Raw genomic sequence first — 14,932 nt, forward strand, 5'->3', positions numbered from 1 at the left:
GTCCTTCATAAGTTGCTACAATTTTAATTCAGTTTCTAAAACCACCCTAAAGTGGTTTGCTGATCTATCAGGATGGTCTGTTTTCGAGGTGTTTCAGCTGGTTAGGTCTGTAGAAACCTCAACTTGACCAGGCTGGGTGACCAGCTAGACCAGCAATGGCTGGTTATCATTGAAACATATAATGAAAGATTTAAACGAGCAAAACACGACACAGGGCAAAACAATTGAAATAACCACAACTAACTGTCTGTGTTCAGTAACAAAATTGTATTTTGAAGAATCTCACCATTTGACAAGTACTAAAGACTCCTCTATGCAAAGTACCTGTGGAGCGTGTCTTACAAACAAAATGTCAAAACGTTAACAGAGTGTAAAGAAGCACAAAATATGCATGTCAAAAATACATTCTGGTACCAAATGAAAAGAAAAATCACATTCTTAAAGCAAACTTTGAATTATTAATGCAAAGTTGCATGAAACATCCCTGGTTATATGTGCATATATTTCTTTAATAAGCAACTTAAAGCCATGCAGACATTTGATTAACAAAATCAAATAAATATAACTATATAGGGCAATCAAATCTAAGCATTACTATAAGCACTTAATTTAAGAACTTAAGACAAACAAGATAAGTGAGCCTTTTTCAGAGGAAAGCTTGCTTGTTGAGGACTACTGGATAATTGCAGTGTTTATATATACATTGATATTTTGTACAGAAGGACAGGAGAGTTCATTCAAAAAAAACAAAACATCTTTTTAGTCCATCTATCAGAAAATGCACAAAAAAAATCAAGTATATTTTGAAGTACCTGTTGAGGTGTGCTGTATTTTCCTTTTTTACTTATCCAAGTATGTTGGATAGTAATACTGATAAAGCCCACCAGATGGCACATTGAGTCAACAAACACACCAAGGTAAACCATCTAAAACTGCCTCAAAACTTAATCCACTCAATTAGACTTTTCAACACTTTTTTAACACCAAGTCCACTGCATCCATTGTGATAGGACTGACAAAATATGTAAAAACTAAAAAGGCCACTTTTTCTTTACAAAAAAGGCAGTAATATAGAGAAGGCTACTTGAGATTTAAACTATAAGATTTTATGGATGATTAATTAAATTGCAAGTTTTATTCCATGACCATGTTGTTCATTATGTCCAAGTCATAATGAACCAGCCAAACCAAACTAAAGTCGAACAGCAAGGATAACACTGATAGCGTTATACCGGTGGCCAACATGTAAATCCTGAATATAAAATGATGAGACGTGGGTATTTACAGACAGACAGAGATGGGGGTAGGAGCACAGACAGAGAGCAGATGGAGGAATGGGCTCTGAGATACATACTATGAGGGCTTCTTGTAAACATGAGTGTACATTTATGACACCGACTTGATTTTTCTAAACAGAAGGGAAACAGGTGCATGTTACAACCTGTGTAAGAACTGTCAGATGGGCAAAACACACAAAGCTCAATCTTGTTGAAAAACTAAGCCTGTTCACATATGAATTATTGTAGCCACCAGCATTTCGACTGCCACTCTGGAAGCGAATATATATTGCTGTTTTCAGAAATGCTGCATAGCATATTTTAAAACAAAAACCCTGTATTATATTAGTTGTGCAAGAGCTGTTGCTCAAACTACTTCACCCTTAAGCTGCCTTTGTGAGCATGTGCAGAAACTGACTGTGGGAGTGTGAGAATTACGGGAAGAAAAACAAAGAGTGTGAAAAAAAGGTTGAGTGGACCTGACAGACAGGTTTATCTCTGAATCCGCATTTTGTGGGAAAACACTATCTGATATCTCTCCCAAAAATTCAATAAAATATTGAATCTCTCATTCAGAAAGTATTGTTCTTCATGTCTGTTTAAATAATCAAGCATTCCTTATTGTTCAACTTCTGAAACTAGGTTAGCTTTATCTGTTTTGGTTACATTTGCAGCACAGCTGAGACCTCCCGGGCTGTCAAATTAGTCACTTCAATCTCTATAACACCAAGGCCACTTCACATTTACAAACAAACTGAATAATTAGACCAGTTTACTAGAGCACCCTTAAATGGAGAAAATCACTTTTACCTCATTGATATCAATATGGTTAAGGGGACAAAATAAAGCTATTAAAATGTGCCTGAGGTTGCAAACATCTTCAAACAAAACATCCATCAATAAGTTATTAAACGTTTTAAGTGTGCTTGGCACCACAAAACAATGAAATAAAGAAACACCAGTCTAAAGTGTCAAAACCTACACAGGCAAGCAGATACACTCCAACACATACTCACAAACTGTCTGATCACCATTTGTCACTGTCGAACCGATACAAGTAGTGACACACTTTTGATACCTCTTCAAACGCAATCAATTATGAAATATATATATAAAAAATAACAAAAATAATAAGGCATTCCACTGTGAAAAATGATACATGTTAAATCCCGCACAAATAACATCAAGATATCTCAGCTAATCGCTGCAAAAGCCCAGAGAACCCAGCTGCATGCTGGGAGAGATCAGCTACTCTGTCCACCATTTCTTGCGTAGCAGGGACTGAAGGATAATTCTGGGCTGCACCCTTGGTTGCCACGACAACAGCCTTTAGAGCTTGGCAGAGGCGTCCACTGGAGGTGGTGACCTGAGGAGACAAACAGCGTTTGTGTGTTAATGTGTTTAAATAATGTCACCTGCTTATAATAAGCACATTGCTGGAAACTGACCCGTCAACATGTTTACCAACAGTTTGTTCATTTTCCAGACTGTTCCCGTTGACTATTGCCCTTGGGTTATCAACCATGACTCAATTTGACTTGTTGGGACACGAATCATTAAGTACATTCACTTGTAATCAAGAATTTGTACAATAATACATAAACAAAACCTCTATTAGCATTATAACACTCTGACCAGAGTATCCATGTCCTAACCTTTGCTCTGAGGTCTGAAGAGCTGAGAAGCCGTGCAAGTGTATCTCCAATAAAGACAAGTTTGTGTGCAGTCACAATGAGACTTTTCCCTCTGGAAACGAAGACTCGGGGTGGTTGGTTCCCTTGGACACTTGTGAACAGGGAGTCGATGGCATCGGCCAGGCAAGAAAGATGAGAGAGACTTTGGGAAGAATAGAAGGAGAGCAGCTCTGAATCCTCCAGAGACAGAGAGACTGGGGGTGAAGGACCCAACTGGAGAGAAACAGAATAAGATTATTCATATAAACTCACAATATACTGTATATAAAGATACAGAGCACACTAGCGCCTATACAATATCTAAAACTGAGATATGAGAATTTAGAGGCCTACAGCATAGTTGTATGTTCATCTCTAAGTAGCTTATAAATGACTACTCATAGATGTCTCAACTCATACTGTGTGTGAAGAAAATGTCTCATGTTGAATTTAGGGCAAGTTAACATGACAATAGCGCATTAACTGTTAAAAAATTGCTACATAAAAGCAGGTTCTATTTGACCCAATGAATCACCCGTAGTTCAAGTCAGGGTTGCCAGGTCTGCGTTTTTTCCCTATACTAAACATTATTTGTAGCACTCCTCTCATCCAATAATGGCAAATAGCACTGTGCTTTGCTACTTCTATAAAAACAAAAAACAAAAACAAACCTGACATCGTTCACATTCTGTCAGTGTCAATTCAAATATCATGAAATTCAAACATGCAAGCATTCAAAAATGCTGTTTTGACACTCCTAAATATGACGTGACAGATCGCCGTAGTGCCTCAGTTCAAGCGGCAGCGTGGAATGCGAGTCATCTCTTCCGCTTTAATACAAGTTACATCCCGAAAAACATGTATGAATATCAAAAGGTATGTTGTTCAATCAGTGTTTCAACCGCGGAAAGATGTCAATAAAACAGCAGGTCACTTAAAATTGTATTTAGTCTACCTCAGGAAAGCCGATGTTCACAGTTTGTTAGTTAGCAATAAAGAAACACTAGATATGAGCTTACTGTTAATTATATATGTAGCATATGCTTGAATAAATTTGTCATGAAGACAATTGCTTATGAAAAATACCTTATATGTGCAATTGAGTTGTATAAAAACATTTCTTTTTTTTATTTGGGTGTAATTAGCCTATTATATCTGAAAATAAATAGCAGTTTAATGTTTGTTGTTAATTGCAACCAATATTATTGTGTGTACCACATGAGAGGGTTCTCTGTATAGTTTGCAGCATTATTTGGGAGAGGTTTCTTTTTTTTTCATAAGAAAAATCAAACTATCGGTATCGATCGATAGTACTGATATGATTCTGAATAATCGGTTATCAGTATCGGCTGAGAAATGTAGTATCAGTGCATCTCTAGATCTGTTGAGTGTTTAAAGGTGCAATAGGTGATCTGGGAAATGCTAATTTAGCCTGCTAGCATTGAAAGCAAACGATCACACCCTCCCTGCAAATCGCCGCCAAAAGCCACACCTCCTCCAAAAGAAAACTTTACAGTACAGTGAGTACCAGTACTAAAATAATGAACGTAAACAACTGCCACTCTTGCGGTTTCAATTCTCAATTTTCATTTTATGGTCCTATGCCTTCCACAGACAATATATATTTATAAAAATAAATTTAGGCTGCTTAACATTCAGCTTTCCCAACAGTCTTAATTTTTTCCACATGATCCTTCAGAAATCATTCTAATATGCTGATTTGGTGCTCACGTAACATTTATCTAATGATCACATTGTGCTGCTTATATTTTTGTGAAGAAACTGATACACTTTTTCAGGATTCTTTTAGTAGTAGACATTTTAAACGAGTAAAAGCATTTACTTGAAATAGATTTTTTTTAAACAATACTGTCCTTTTTGATTAACTGAATGCATCCTCGCTGAATACAATTATTTCTTCAAAAAAAAAAAAAAATCTTACTAACCCAAACCTTTTGAATGATGTGCATTTATGGGTATTTATGAGTAGTTTAATCCAAATCAGTCAGCAATGGTGTCGGTAGGCAGTGACCATCTTTTGTGACATTGGCATTCAACATGCAAATATTTCCCCCCAAAATTGTTGCTATTATGCATTTCATAGTGTGAGTGGGCTATTATTTGTAGTTTAAACCCATATTCTGTTTTTAGGTATAAATTTAGGTATTATTGTAGTGTCGCAATTTTCCTACAGTGACTCTTTGAGTGTTTGAAAATGAAATCCTCATGGGGCAATGCAACAGACAAAGATGGCACTCTAAAGCATATAATAATTAAATAATAGACGGATTACAAAAACAGCTTCTGTATGACTGACCCTTAAGTGTGTGTGTGTGTGTGTGTGTGTGTGTGTGTGTGTGTGTGTGTGTGTGTGTGTGTGTGTGTGTGTGTTTTGGGAGCATAACAGAAAAAAAACTTACTTTATTATCAGTTGTGGTGATAAACTGTGAAGTATTGTGCTCTGTATGGGAGTCTGGTGGAGGCTCTGGCTTCCCCTAATTCAGAAAAAAAAAAGGGTAAATGTCCGCAAAAAGAGAACTGCAGACCACAGAAATATTTCAACAAAGGCGACTACAGGCACCAAAACACGAACAGAGAAGGAAAAGACAAGTAAATGTCTGTCTGACTGAATGAACAAGACAGAAATGTAAATTGAGAGAAAATGTGAATATTAATTTGCCATAAAATTTGTCAAATGATGTTATTGTTCCAAATTCTATTTGACAAGTAAAATTTTTGACACTTGTGCTCAATAACATTTGGAGCAATAACATCAGTGTTTGGACATTTACTCTTTTTTGTTAGTTTCCGGCATTATATCCATTCATACTCCACAATTTCTCTATAAAACAGGTGTCTAACCTGCAGTTTGACGTATCCCACACTATCACCTACAGGATATGAAGGCAGTGGAGTAGGAGTTAGGCCAATTCCTGCATACTCATTCCCTTGTTCATCATCCTCCATCCTTCCCACAGTAGGGGCTAAAGAAACTGGTGCTGGGGGCAATGGGAAAGCTGCGGTTGGCGGAGGTGGCAGTGGTCGTTCCTGGATCCAGCTGCCCTTCCGTGACCCCATATCCCCTGTGATCGGTTTGACCTCCGCCACCGGCAAAGCAGGTAGAGGTCTCCGGGACAGAGACTCCTGGGAAGGTAGACGAGGTCGCGCTTGACTCTGTAAAAGGGAAGCAGAGTCTTCAAGAGCGCAGCGGACCATCGTGATCAGACCATCAGATGGAGGGGCAGTACCGCACACAGAGAGGGCAGGAAGCAGGTCGGAGAGACGGGACCAAGTCTGCTGGAGAACTGGAGGAACATCACCAACATGGCCAGCCTTCCAGACAGAAAGGATCTCAGCCAATGCTGCGGCAAGGTCTCGGGAGGGGGTGGTGGTGAGAGAGGTGGAGGTCAGAGCGGATTGAACGAGAGCAGAGAGAGACGCTTTCCACTGGATGTCCCCGGAGCCGGTGCTTGATACAGACAAACGGCGTGTTGGGATTTCCAGAGTGAGGGCAGGCATGTCGTAGATGCCTCCATCAGGTTCTGACACATCCTCAGAGGTTAAGTCTTGCTTTCTTTGACTGGAAATCGAATAGCTACGTCCATTTCCAGTGGTTTCTGCAGTTAATCCCGATATCTCGCTCGCCTCCATGGGTAAACCAGGAAGACTGGGAACACTGTACACATCCTCATCCTCTGCATCTAGGTAGGTTTGCTGCTGATGGTCAGAGGAGGCATTCAGGGCCAAAGTGGGAACATCATAAATCTGAAAAATATAGGAAATGACAACATAGTTACAATTGATTTTGGATCCCAAACTCCATTCACTTACACACTGTAGTAATCATAAATGCTGTAATGCAGGAATCATGCTGCTGCTATAACTGTTGGGTGGGAACACAGCATCTTGGCTACTGATCAACTTAAGGCTGGAATACACTACACAGATTTTTGAACAGATTTTAAAACACTAGGCAAGCAGGCACACACTTGCCGACTTTGTAAATGATTACAGTGAAAAAATGGGCATCATACACTAAACGATCACACACTGTCAAGACTGTCAAGTCATTCCGAACACAACAAACTCTCACAGAAGCATACGCCTTGTTGCTAGGAGATGCATGACAAATGAAAATAATATGTGTCACCTTAAAATATCAAACATGTCTGATATCCTCCAACTGAATGGATTTATAGTCTGAAGTTAAATCAGAGTGTGTGCTCTTCATACACTACGTGATTTTCTGAGAAATCTGTCAACACACTGCCCAAAATCTTAAGACTGGCTCTGAATTACAGCAGCTAACGTCGACTCCTCCAGACTACAATCAGCACAAAAAACTGGGCAAAATTTGTGTTGTCTACTCCACCGTTTAGTAAATGTTATCAAACAGTGCAGTTTAATGACCTTGGAGTGTCTCTTCTGTGTCGCTACCATCAATATGTAACTAGAGCATTTGTAAGAATAATTTTCCATGTGATGGTTCTGCGTTGACACTGACTAACAATATCAATATCTGTATAAAGCACAAAAACCCACTGCTGAGCATTCAGCAGGGATTAATAGGACAAATGAGAGTGAAAAGAGGAGAGAAAGATTGTGGGTGGAGGGCTGAAGAGAGCCACATGGGTCTGGCTCATCTACCCAGGCCAACAGGCAGCTGTGACTTGTGTGAACAAGACAAAAAGTGTTAGATGGGATTAGCTCATAGCAGAAATAAGGTGTGGTTTAAAAAAAAGAAATAGGAGAGGAGTGAGAAATGAGAAACACAGAACAAGAAAAACAGTGAGAGGGAAAACAACAAGAGGACAGATTGTGTGTAAATGTAATGAAAAATGAAGATTCACGTATCAAAATATAGGCTAAAAAGCTCACAACAATTTATCATTCAGAGGCCACAAATAAACTTAAGCGCAAGAAGTGCAGCATAAATATAGAGTTTGTACATAAATGTGCAAAACCTCTGATATTTAGAAGCTCAAATCTTATTTGTATTCATGTACAGTACCGTTCAAAATTTTGGGGTCAGCAAGCTAAAAAAAAACAAGTAATACTTTTATTCAGCGATTAAATTCAATTGGATGAAAATTACAGTAAATATATTTATGTTACTATTTTATAATAGAAGATTTCTATTTCAAAACAATGCTCTTCTTTTAAATGTTCTATTCATCAAAGAATTATGAAAAAAATTATATATGACAGATTCTTCAAAACTATTAAGCAGCACAACCTATTTGAACTGTGATGATGATGATAAGAAATGTTTCTCGAGTACCAAATCAGCATATTAGAATGATTTCTGAAGGATCATGTGACACTGGAGACTGAAGTAATGGAATAAATTACATTTTAAAATATGTCGTCACAATGTTATTGTTTTGACTGTATTATTTTAATCAAATATTTGCAGCCTTGGTGAACATAATAGACTTATTTCAAAAACATTTAAAAAATCTTACCAACCCCACAATTTATAACAGTAGTATATATTCAAATTTGCTATGTGAAGACGTGTTGCATTAGCTTTTGATGCCTATCACACTAATGACCATTGGTACTTGTGTGGCTCATGACAGACCACAATGTACTAATCGGAATGTGTCGCAGTTTAAAAGAGATATTAGAGCAATGGAAGGCAACATTTTCAGTGAATAAAGGTTTAAATTCCAGTCTGTTCCTCACGCAAAGCTATTATACGGCTTCAAAGAACATTTTATTGATTACTTTTATGGTGCTTCTTGACTTTTTCACTGTATGGACTAAAGCAGAATCAACTCCCTAGCATTTCCTTTTGCGTTTGATTTTCTACCTCAGAGGCCTGGTCAGTGTGTAGGGGTAGAGCACGAGGGGTGTTATAGATCCCATCCTCCTCCTCAGAAGGCACAGCAGAAACTGAATGTTGCCACCTATTAGTGGGTGGTGTATCATATACCTAAAGAACACAAGGATAAGCATTAAAAATCTCATTGGCGATTTCTGCAGAGCTACAACCGTTTTCCCATTTTTCAAACAAGTTTCAAATAAACTATCTCACCTCCTCGTCCTGAGAACTTGCACTCTCCCTCTTGGCCACCATTTCACTGTTCTTCTTTATCTCTTCTGCTTGTGTGTATCCATTTTTACTTCCCTGTCTCTCTTCCTCCAATATTTTTTTCTGTGGGGGTGCAGGGTTTGCCTGAAGAACAGGTTTAGTGGGTGGAATTAAATTAGACTGTGGTAAATCCTTCCTGGTTACACTTCTAACAGGAGGCGCTGGCGGAGGGGGTTTGCGGCCAAGGTTTGGGGACCCTGGAACTCCGGACTTTCCCATCCTGGCGAGTAGAGGGGAATCTCTTAGGGCACCCTGGGCCAGTTTTCCTCGTCCAGCAGGAGGAGTTGAAGTAGTAGCCTTCTGGGATACTCTGGCAGAAGGAGGTGTCTGCTTGAGATTCTGGCCTGGTGTTGAGGCACCGGACACTCCCACAGTTCCAGCAGGGTGTTTGCGCTCAGATTGTGGGGTCCTTGATATGGCTCCACCGGGAGGGGTTGGGGTTTGGTACACTCCTGGGGCATCCTGGCCAGTCTTACTCTGAGAAGGACTAATGGAAGAAGTTGAGCTGCTTTTGGGTGCAATCCCATCCGTAAGTCTTGAAGTCATTCCCGGTGCAGACTGTCCTGCAACTGGGGCACCACTTGTAGGAGTCTGATATAAATTCTCACTGGTCAATGCAGTGACAGCTGGTCTAGGCACCAAGTAGCATCCATCAGAATGCCCGGCCCCTGCTTCTCGTGGACTTAAATATCTTGCCTCCCCTGCTGTTTCTGCTGGAGACCTGGAAACAGCACTTGGAGTCAAGTACACTGAGTCTGATGCCAGTGCACCTTGTGATCTATGTTGTGCAGGCGAGGTGGGTGTCTGGTAGAGGGTCCCTGGCTCGCCACCCCGTCCTCTAAGTGAGGGTGAGCGGGGTCGTCCCGCCACACCCACATCCCCCCAGTCCGGACGAGGCCTGGTTCCAGAACTAGAATGCGATCGTGGTCTTCCTGCATCAGAGTGACGTAGCTCTCCAGACCTGACTGAGGTAGGAGCAGCCCCAGGGCTCTGGTACACCCCTTCAGCTAAGCTGGGTGGTGAGAGATACACCCCATCTGAATCTTCAGCGTTCAATCCATTTACTCTGCCCTGCTGGCTAGACGACAGATGGACAGAGTCCACACTTGGAGCCCGTCGGGTATCTGTACCTGCACTCGAAGCGGGAGTAGGAGCAGTTTGGAGGAGGCGTAATCGGTTGGCGGGGGCAATGCCTTGGCGGCCATGTAGAGAGCAAAGCCACCACCCTGGTCCGCCATTCTGCTCCTGGTCCAGAACCATCAAGATATCACCTTTGCGGAACGCCAACTCCTCTGGACTTTCAGCGGCATTGTCAAAGAGTGCCTTCGCGAGCACCGTCTACAAGACAATAAAAAACAAGACAATTCTAGAAGGAGGAGGAACCAATGAAAAGGCTTTAAATAAAACATCAAGACATAAATCACCTCTGCCCTGGCTTGTTCCCTAGCTTTGTAATAAACCGGGCATTGTACTCTATGCATATTGTTGGCTCTGTGACAAATTGCTTACACTCCTATATTATAAGTTGCTTTGGAGAAAAGTGTCTACTAAATGCGCAAATGCAAATACAACAAAAGCAGCAAAGCATAATAAAATTCAGCCTAACTAAAGAGAGACAGAAAAGGCATTAACATGGTCCTCTGATGGGAATGGGGAAGGACAGCAATAGTGCAGTAGAAACACTAGATTTCACTAGACTGCTAGCAACAATGTAATTCAATTGTTGTTTAAATTCAATGTACTCGGTTAAAAGGAATGTATTTGAGCATAGCTGACTCTACTTCTGTAGCATTTGAGCCCCATTGTGTTAGTAAGGGAAGTCAAAAAAAGAGGAAACAACAGAGGATCTAACCTGGCCACTTCAACCAGGTTCATTAACCTATGCGCAACCAGGAATCCAGTGGGCATAAATCAATTTGTTTTCCCGTTTACTTAAACGGAACAAGCATATCATCACAATACCAAAAGGGTGATGAAGGCCATGTGTGAACACTAAAATACCCTAACGAGTCTCACAGTTGACTCAAACATTTAAAGAAGACACAAATACACAAATATAGCTTAGATTAAGTAGTACATAGCAATGAAATTGCTGACCTAAATTCTTGGCATACATAAAACCTACATAAAAACTGCTCTTTTAAATACCTCTGAATAAGGGCAGCCCATATGAGCTGTACAGTTCGAGTGACGTTATGAATGTAATGGGTTGGCCTTAAGGTCTTTTGTATTCAGAACACCACACTACTGCCTTCATGGGTAAATCAATATTGATAGAGAGAATGCATAAGTAAGGGCAGAGGTCTGTGATTATGGGAGAGAGAGAATTAGTGATTAAGGGAAAGAGGCGCCGAGTTGATGATAATGAGGAAGACTCGTGGGGGAGGGGCTCAACATCTGTCCCCCAGTTTTAGGTCCTTTTGTCACCCCCTTCTATACCTCTAAATTTCCCTCTCATTCTCTCATTCCCCCCAGGGGATGTGGTGCTCTGAGGCAAGCTGAGCTCCAGTTCCCCCTCCTCCATACTAGCAATGAATGTGAATATTACAGATGGGACAGCACAGAGTTTTACAGTGGTGACTTGCACACTTACCGAAAGGGACATGGTTGAAGATGGTTCTCCACAGTTTTTGGAATTTAATTCCACATGGGCTCTCCACAGAAGATGTTTCCCATTCACATGTGCACTGTGTGACTCATCTGCATGTTTTGCAGATCTGGTTTTCCATTAACCTGAACTGTGCAGTGGTGGTAAATACGATGGCCTTTATTTCCAGAAAGATCAATTTCTCAAAACCATGATCGTTGTCCTTTCCAGTCTGTGACTTTCATCACATCTGACAGTTGCTACATATTGAACCTGGAGGATCAAAATAAGCACATTTGTTGACATATTGTTAAATCTTAATAAGATAGTAGTGTGTCAGTAATACAGAATTGTCTTTGTTAAACCCTTAAGAAACAGTCAGCTGCAACGGTTAAACTAGTCAGACCAGTCATGGGGCTCCACTAGAGGAGTTCAGACAGAAGAAAAAAAAAGATCTTATTTCATGGGAATTTGGCTGGTAACATTTTTAAGTACAGCTGTAATTTGGTATTTACATTTGCCCACCCTGAAGATTATAGGGCTATGATATCATAACTTAGTAATTATGGGTTAATATGGGATGAGGCATTGAGCTATTTTTGTTTATATTTATATATATTTGTATTAGGATTACCATACTTCTATTTCTCAATTTAAAGGAATATAATCAATAAATAAAAACACTTCAGCAGATGTGGCACAACAGCCTAGCTTCTAAAGGCAAGGACACCGGCCCTTTTGAGTCCATAGGACAAAATGTATATTGTTATTAATTGAAAAAAACACGAATTATAATCAAAGCATTCCAAGCCCATTTCAACTCTTTTAAAATGCACTAGGCTGTCTCAGAAAAAAACCATCACAGTACTAAGCCACGTTTCGTTTTCCATCCAAGACATCTCAAGGTTTCTTTTATGCAGTAGAACCCAATGAGACAAACAGAGGACTAAAAGAACGGAGAAATAAAATAAAGAAAACAAGGAAAAGCTCCTATTCCCCGGATAAACCAGTGACAAAGGCATTAGACATATGAATAGCGTTCTTTCAAAATACGGGATGCATTTAATTTGAGTCACAAAGACGCAAACAAACGCCGATCAGCCAGTGTAAATGTGAACTAAATAAGCAATGCTCGACTTACCGTTCACATGTCTGGAAATAGCATCTGGAAACACACAAGTACAGTCAAACCTCGCAAATCATATCTTCTCAAAAGACTGCAATGCACGGCTGTTGTTTTTCTTTTCTTTCTTTAGGGATACACGTCTCGCTCCGCCAGGCTTCGCCCTACCCCGGCCTGCTTGGTTTTGAATTACAGTTGAGCGCATATGGTCGCTCCCCCCTCATTGTGCCCGACAGCACACGGTGGATACAGTGCGTCACGCCCTCTAGTGGAAGAATTATACCTACCTACCTATCTATCTATCTATCTATCTATCTATCTATCTATCTATCTATCTATCTATCTATCTATCTATCTATCTATCTATCTATCTATCTATCTATCTATCTATCTATCTATCTATCTATCTATCTATCTATCTATCTATCTATCTATCTATCTATCTATCTATCTATCTATCTATCTATCTATCTATCTATCTATCTATCTATCTATCTATCTATCTATCTATCTATCTATCTATCTATCTATCTATCAAATGTAATATTATGTTATGTGACCAAATTCATATTAAACAAGTATAAATGTCTTATAAATGCCTTAGACATCTTAAGAATTTCCTCTTATACATTCCTCAGGACATTTGTCAAAAAAGTGCTTGCATAAGTTGGTATTCTATTGCCTTCACATAAAATAAAAATAGTAAAATGAAATGCAATTCATAGCCTATAGCTAAATATAGCCTAATATCCATGAAAAAGATAAGCCACTGTGAAGAGTATAGATTGCACTAGTTTTTAAGTCACACTCTAAAAAAAAACCTGGTTTAAAAATAACCCAGGTTGGGTTGAAAATGGACAAACTCAGCAATTGTATTGCTTTAACACAGAGGTTGGTTAAATGTATGCCCAACCTGCTGGGTAGTTTTATTTAGCTAACTCAACTTAAAAAAAAATAAATAAAATACTGTATTGTTTGCTTAAAATGAACACAAAGTAGGCCTATGTTGGAAATTAACATGTATTATGTTTAATAAAATAACATTATTAATAAGTTAAACATAATTAAACAATAAAAGTTTATTAAATTGTTTATTAATAAATGTTCACCATTTGATTATTATTGTTGCCACTATAATTATGTATTTGTTACATTTTCATTTGTGGCATAAAAAAGAGAAAAAAAAGAAAAAGAAATGTGTCTGATTTTTTATTTGCAACCTATTTTGGGTTCATTTTAAGCCAGCCATATAGTAATTTATAAACAATAGTTGGTTTAAATACAAAAAACTACCCAGCAGGTTGGGCAAAAATTTAACCCAACCGCTGGGTTTGCATTTTCAACCCAACTTGGGTTGTTTTTAACCCAGCAATTATATGTAAATTATGCATGTATGAGTTTACCTTTGTTGGCTGTGCATCGGCATACAAGCTTTGATTCAGCAATATGCTGGGCGCCTGTTCAAATACATTAACAAAAAAAAAAAAGACTTAATGGGAAATTAACGTAATGAAAGTACTTTTAGTTTGTGTGTTTATTAAAAAAATAAATAATAACCTATATAAATTTATTAAAAGAGTGGTAGTGGTAATTAGATTATTTTGACTGAACATGTTTAGAATAATATATTAATATATATCCCGTAACCAACATTCTTCATGCAGCTTATGTAAAGATCGTCAATTATTAAATTATTTAATTTAATAAGCAGTTCTGCAGAAAACAGTGATGTCATCGTTCAAATCAGTTCTCATACTGGTGTCAGTGCAGTGAAATCAATAACAGTGTTGAATATTAAGTGTAAGAATGTTACGTATAAGAGAATAAGTAATCATACATTTGAATAATGCAATGCACTACTTTACTGTATATCCGCGACCGCAAGCTTCATTATGTTTCCTGCGACTATCGCATCTTCCTCCAGAGGGCGCTCGAGGGCTCAGAAAGTTGAATCCTCTATTAAACACTTAAAAGTCTAGACTTTTTTTGTTACATTTGTACACTAAATGTATAACCATTTAATCCGGTAATTCTAACTAATACTAATACCTGGCAATACAAATTTTAATCTGACCAATCAATCTTTATAAAATTATATTTAAAAATATCCAGTAAATAATACAGTTATCATAATGATCTGTGATTGGTCCGCCCTGACCAGCGCTGTAAAAAGTT

At 38.8% G+C, this 14,932-nt stretch overlaps 1 protein-coding gene across 1 annotated transcript; it reads right to left on the reverse strand.

Moving 5' to 3' along the window:
* Positions 1-245: 245 nt before the first annotated feature.
* On the reverse strand, positions 246-12,933 carry efs (embryonal Fyn-associated substrate). Its single transcript, XM_079809727.1, has 8 exons — positions 12,776-12,933; positions 11,641-11,907; positions 8,991-10,385; positions 8,766-8,888; positions 5,813-6,715; positions 5,371-5,445; positions 2,933-3,184; positions 246-2,643 (listed from the first exon to the last, which is right to left on the reverse strand). The coding sequence occupies exons 2-8, from the start codon at positions 11,650-11,652 to the stop codon at positions 2,461-2,463; spliced, it is 2,943 nt and encodes a 980-aa protein (XP_079665853.1). The 5' UTR covers positions 11,653-11,907; positions 12,776-12,933; the 3' UTR covers positions 246-2,460.
* Positions 12,934-14,932: the final 1,999 nt, after the last annotated feature.

The sequence above is a fragment of the Gobio gobio genome (assembly GCF_949357685.1).
Source record: "Gobio gobio genome assembly, chromosome: 2".
Classification (NCBI taxonomy): Eukaryota; Metazoa; Chordata; class Actinopteri; order Cypriniformes; family Gobionidae; genus Gobio; species Gobio gobio.

Coding starts and splice junctions, on each gene's coding strand:
- efs (XM_079809727.1), bottom strand. Junction 8,889..8,990: donor CAAGTTCTCAGGACGAGGAG/GTGAGATAGTTT, acceptor TGTGTTCTTTAG/GTATATGATACACCACCCAC. Junction 5,446..5,812: donor TGGGATACGTCAAACTGCAG/GTTAGACACCTG, acceptor TTTCTGAATTAG/GGGAAGCCAGAGCCTCCACC.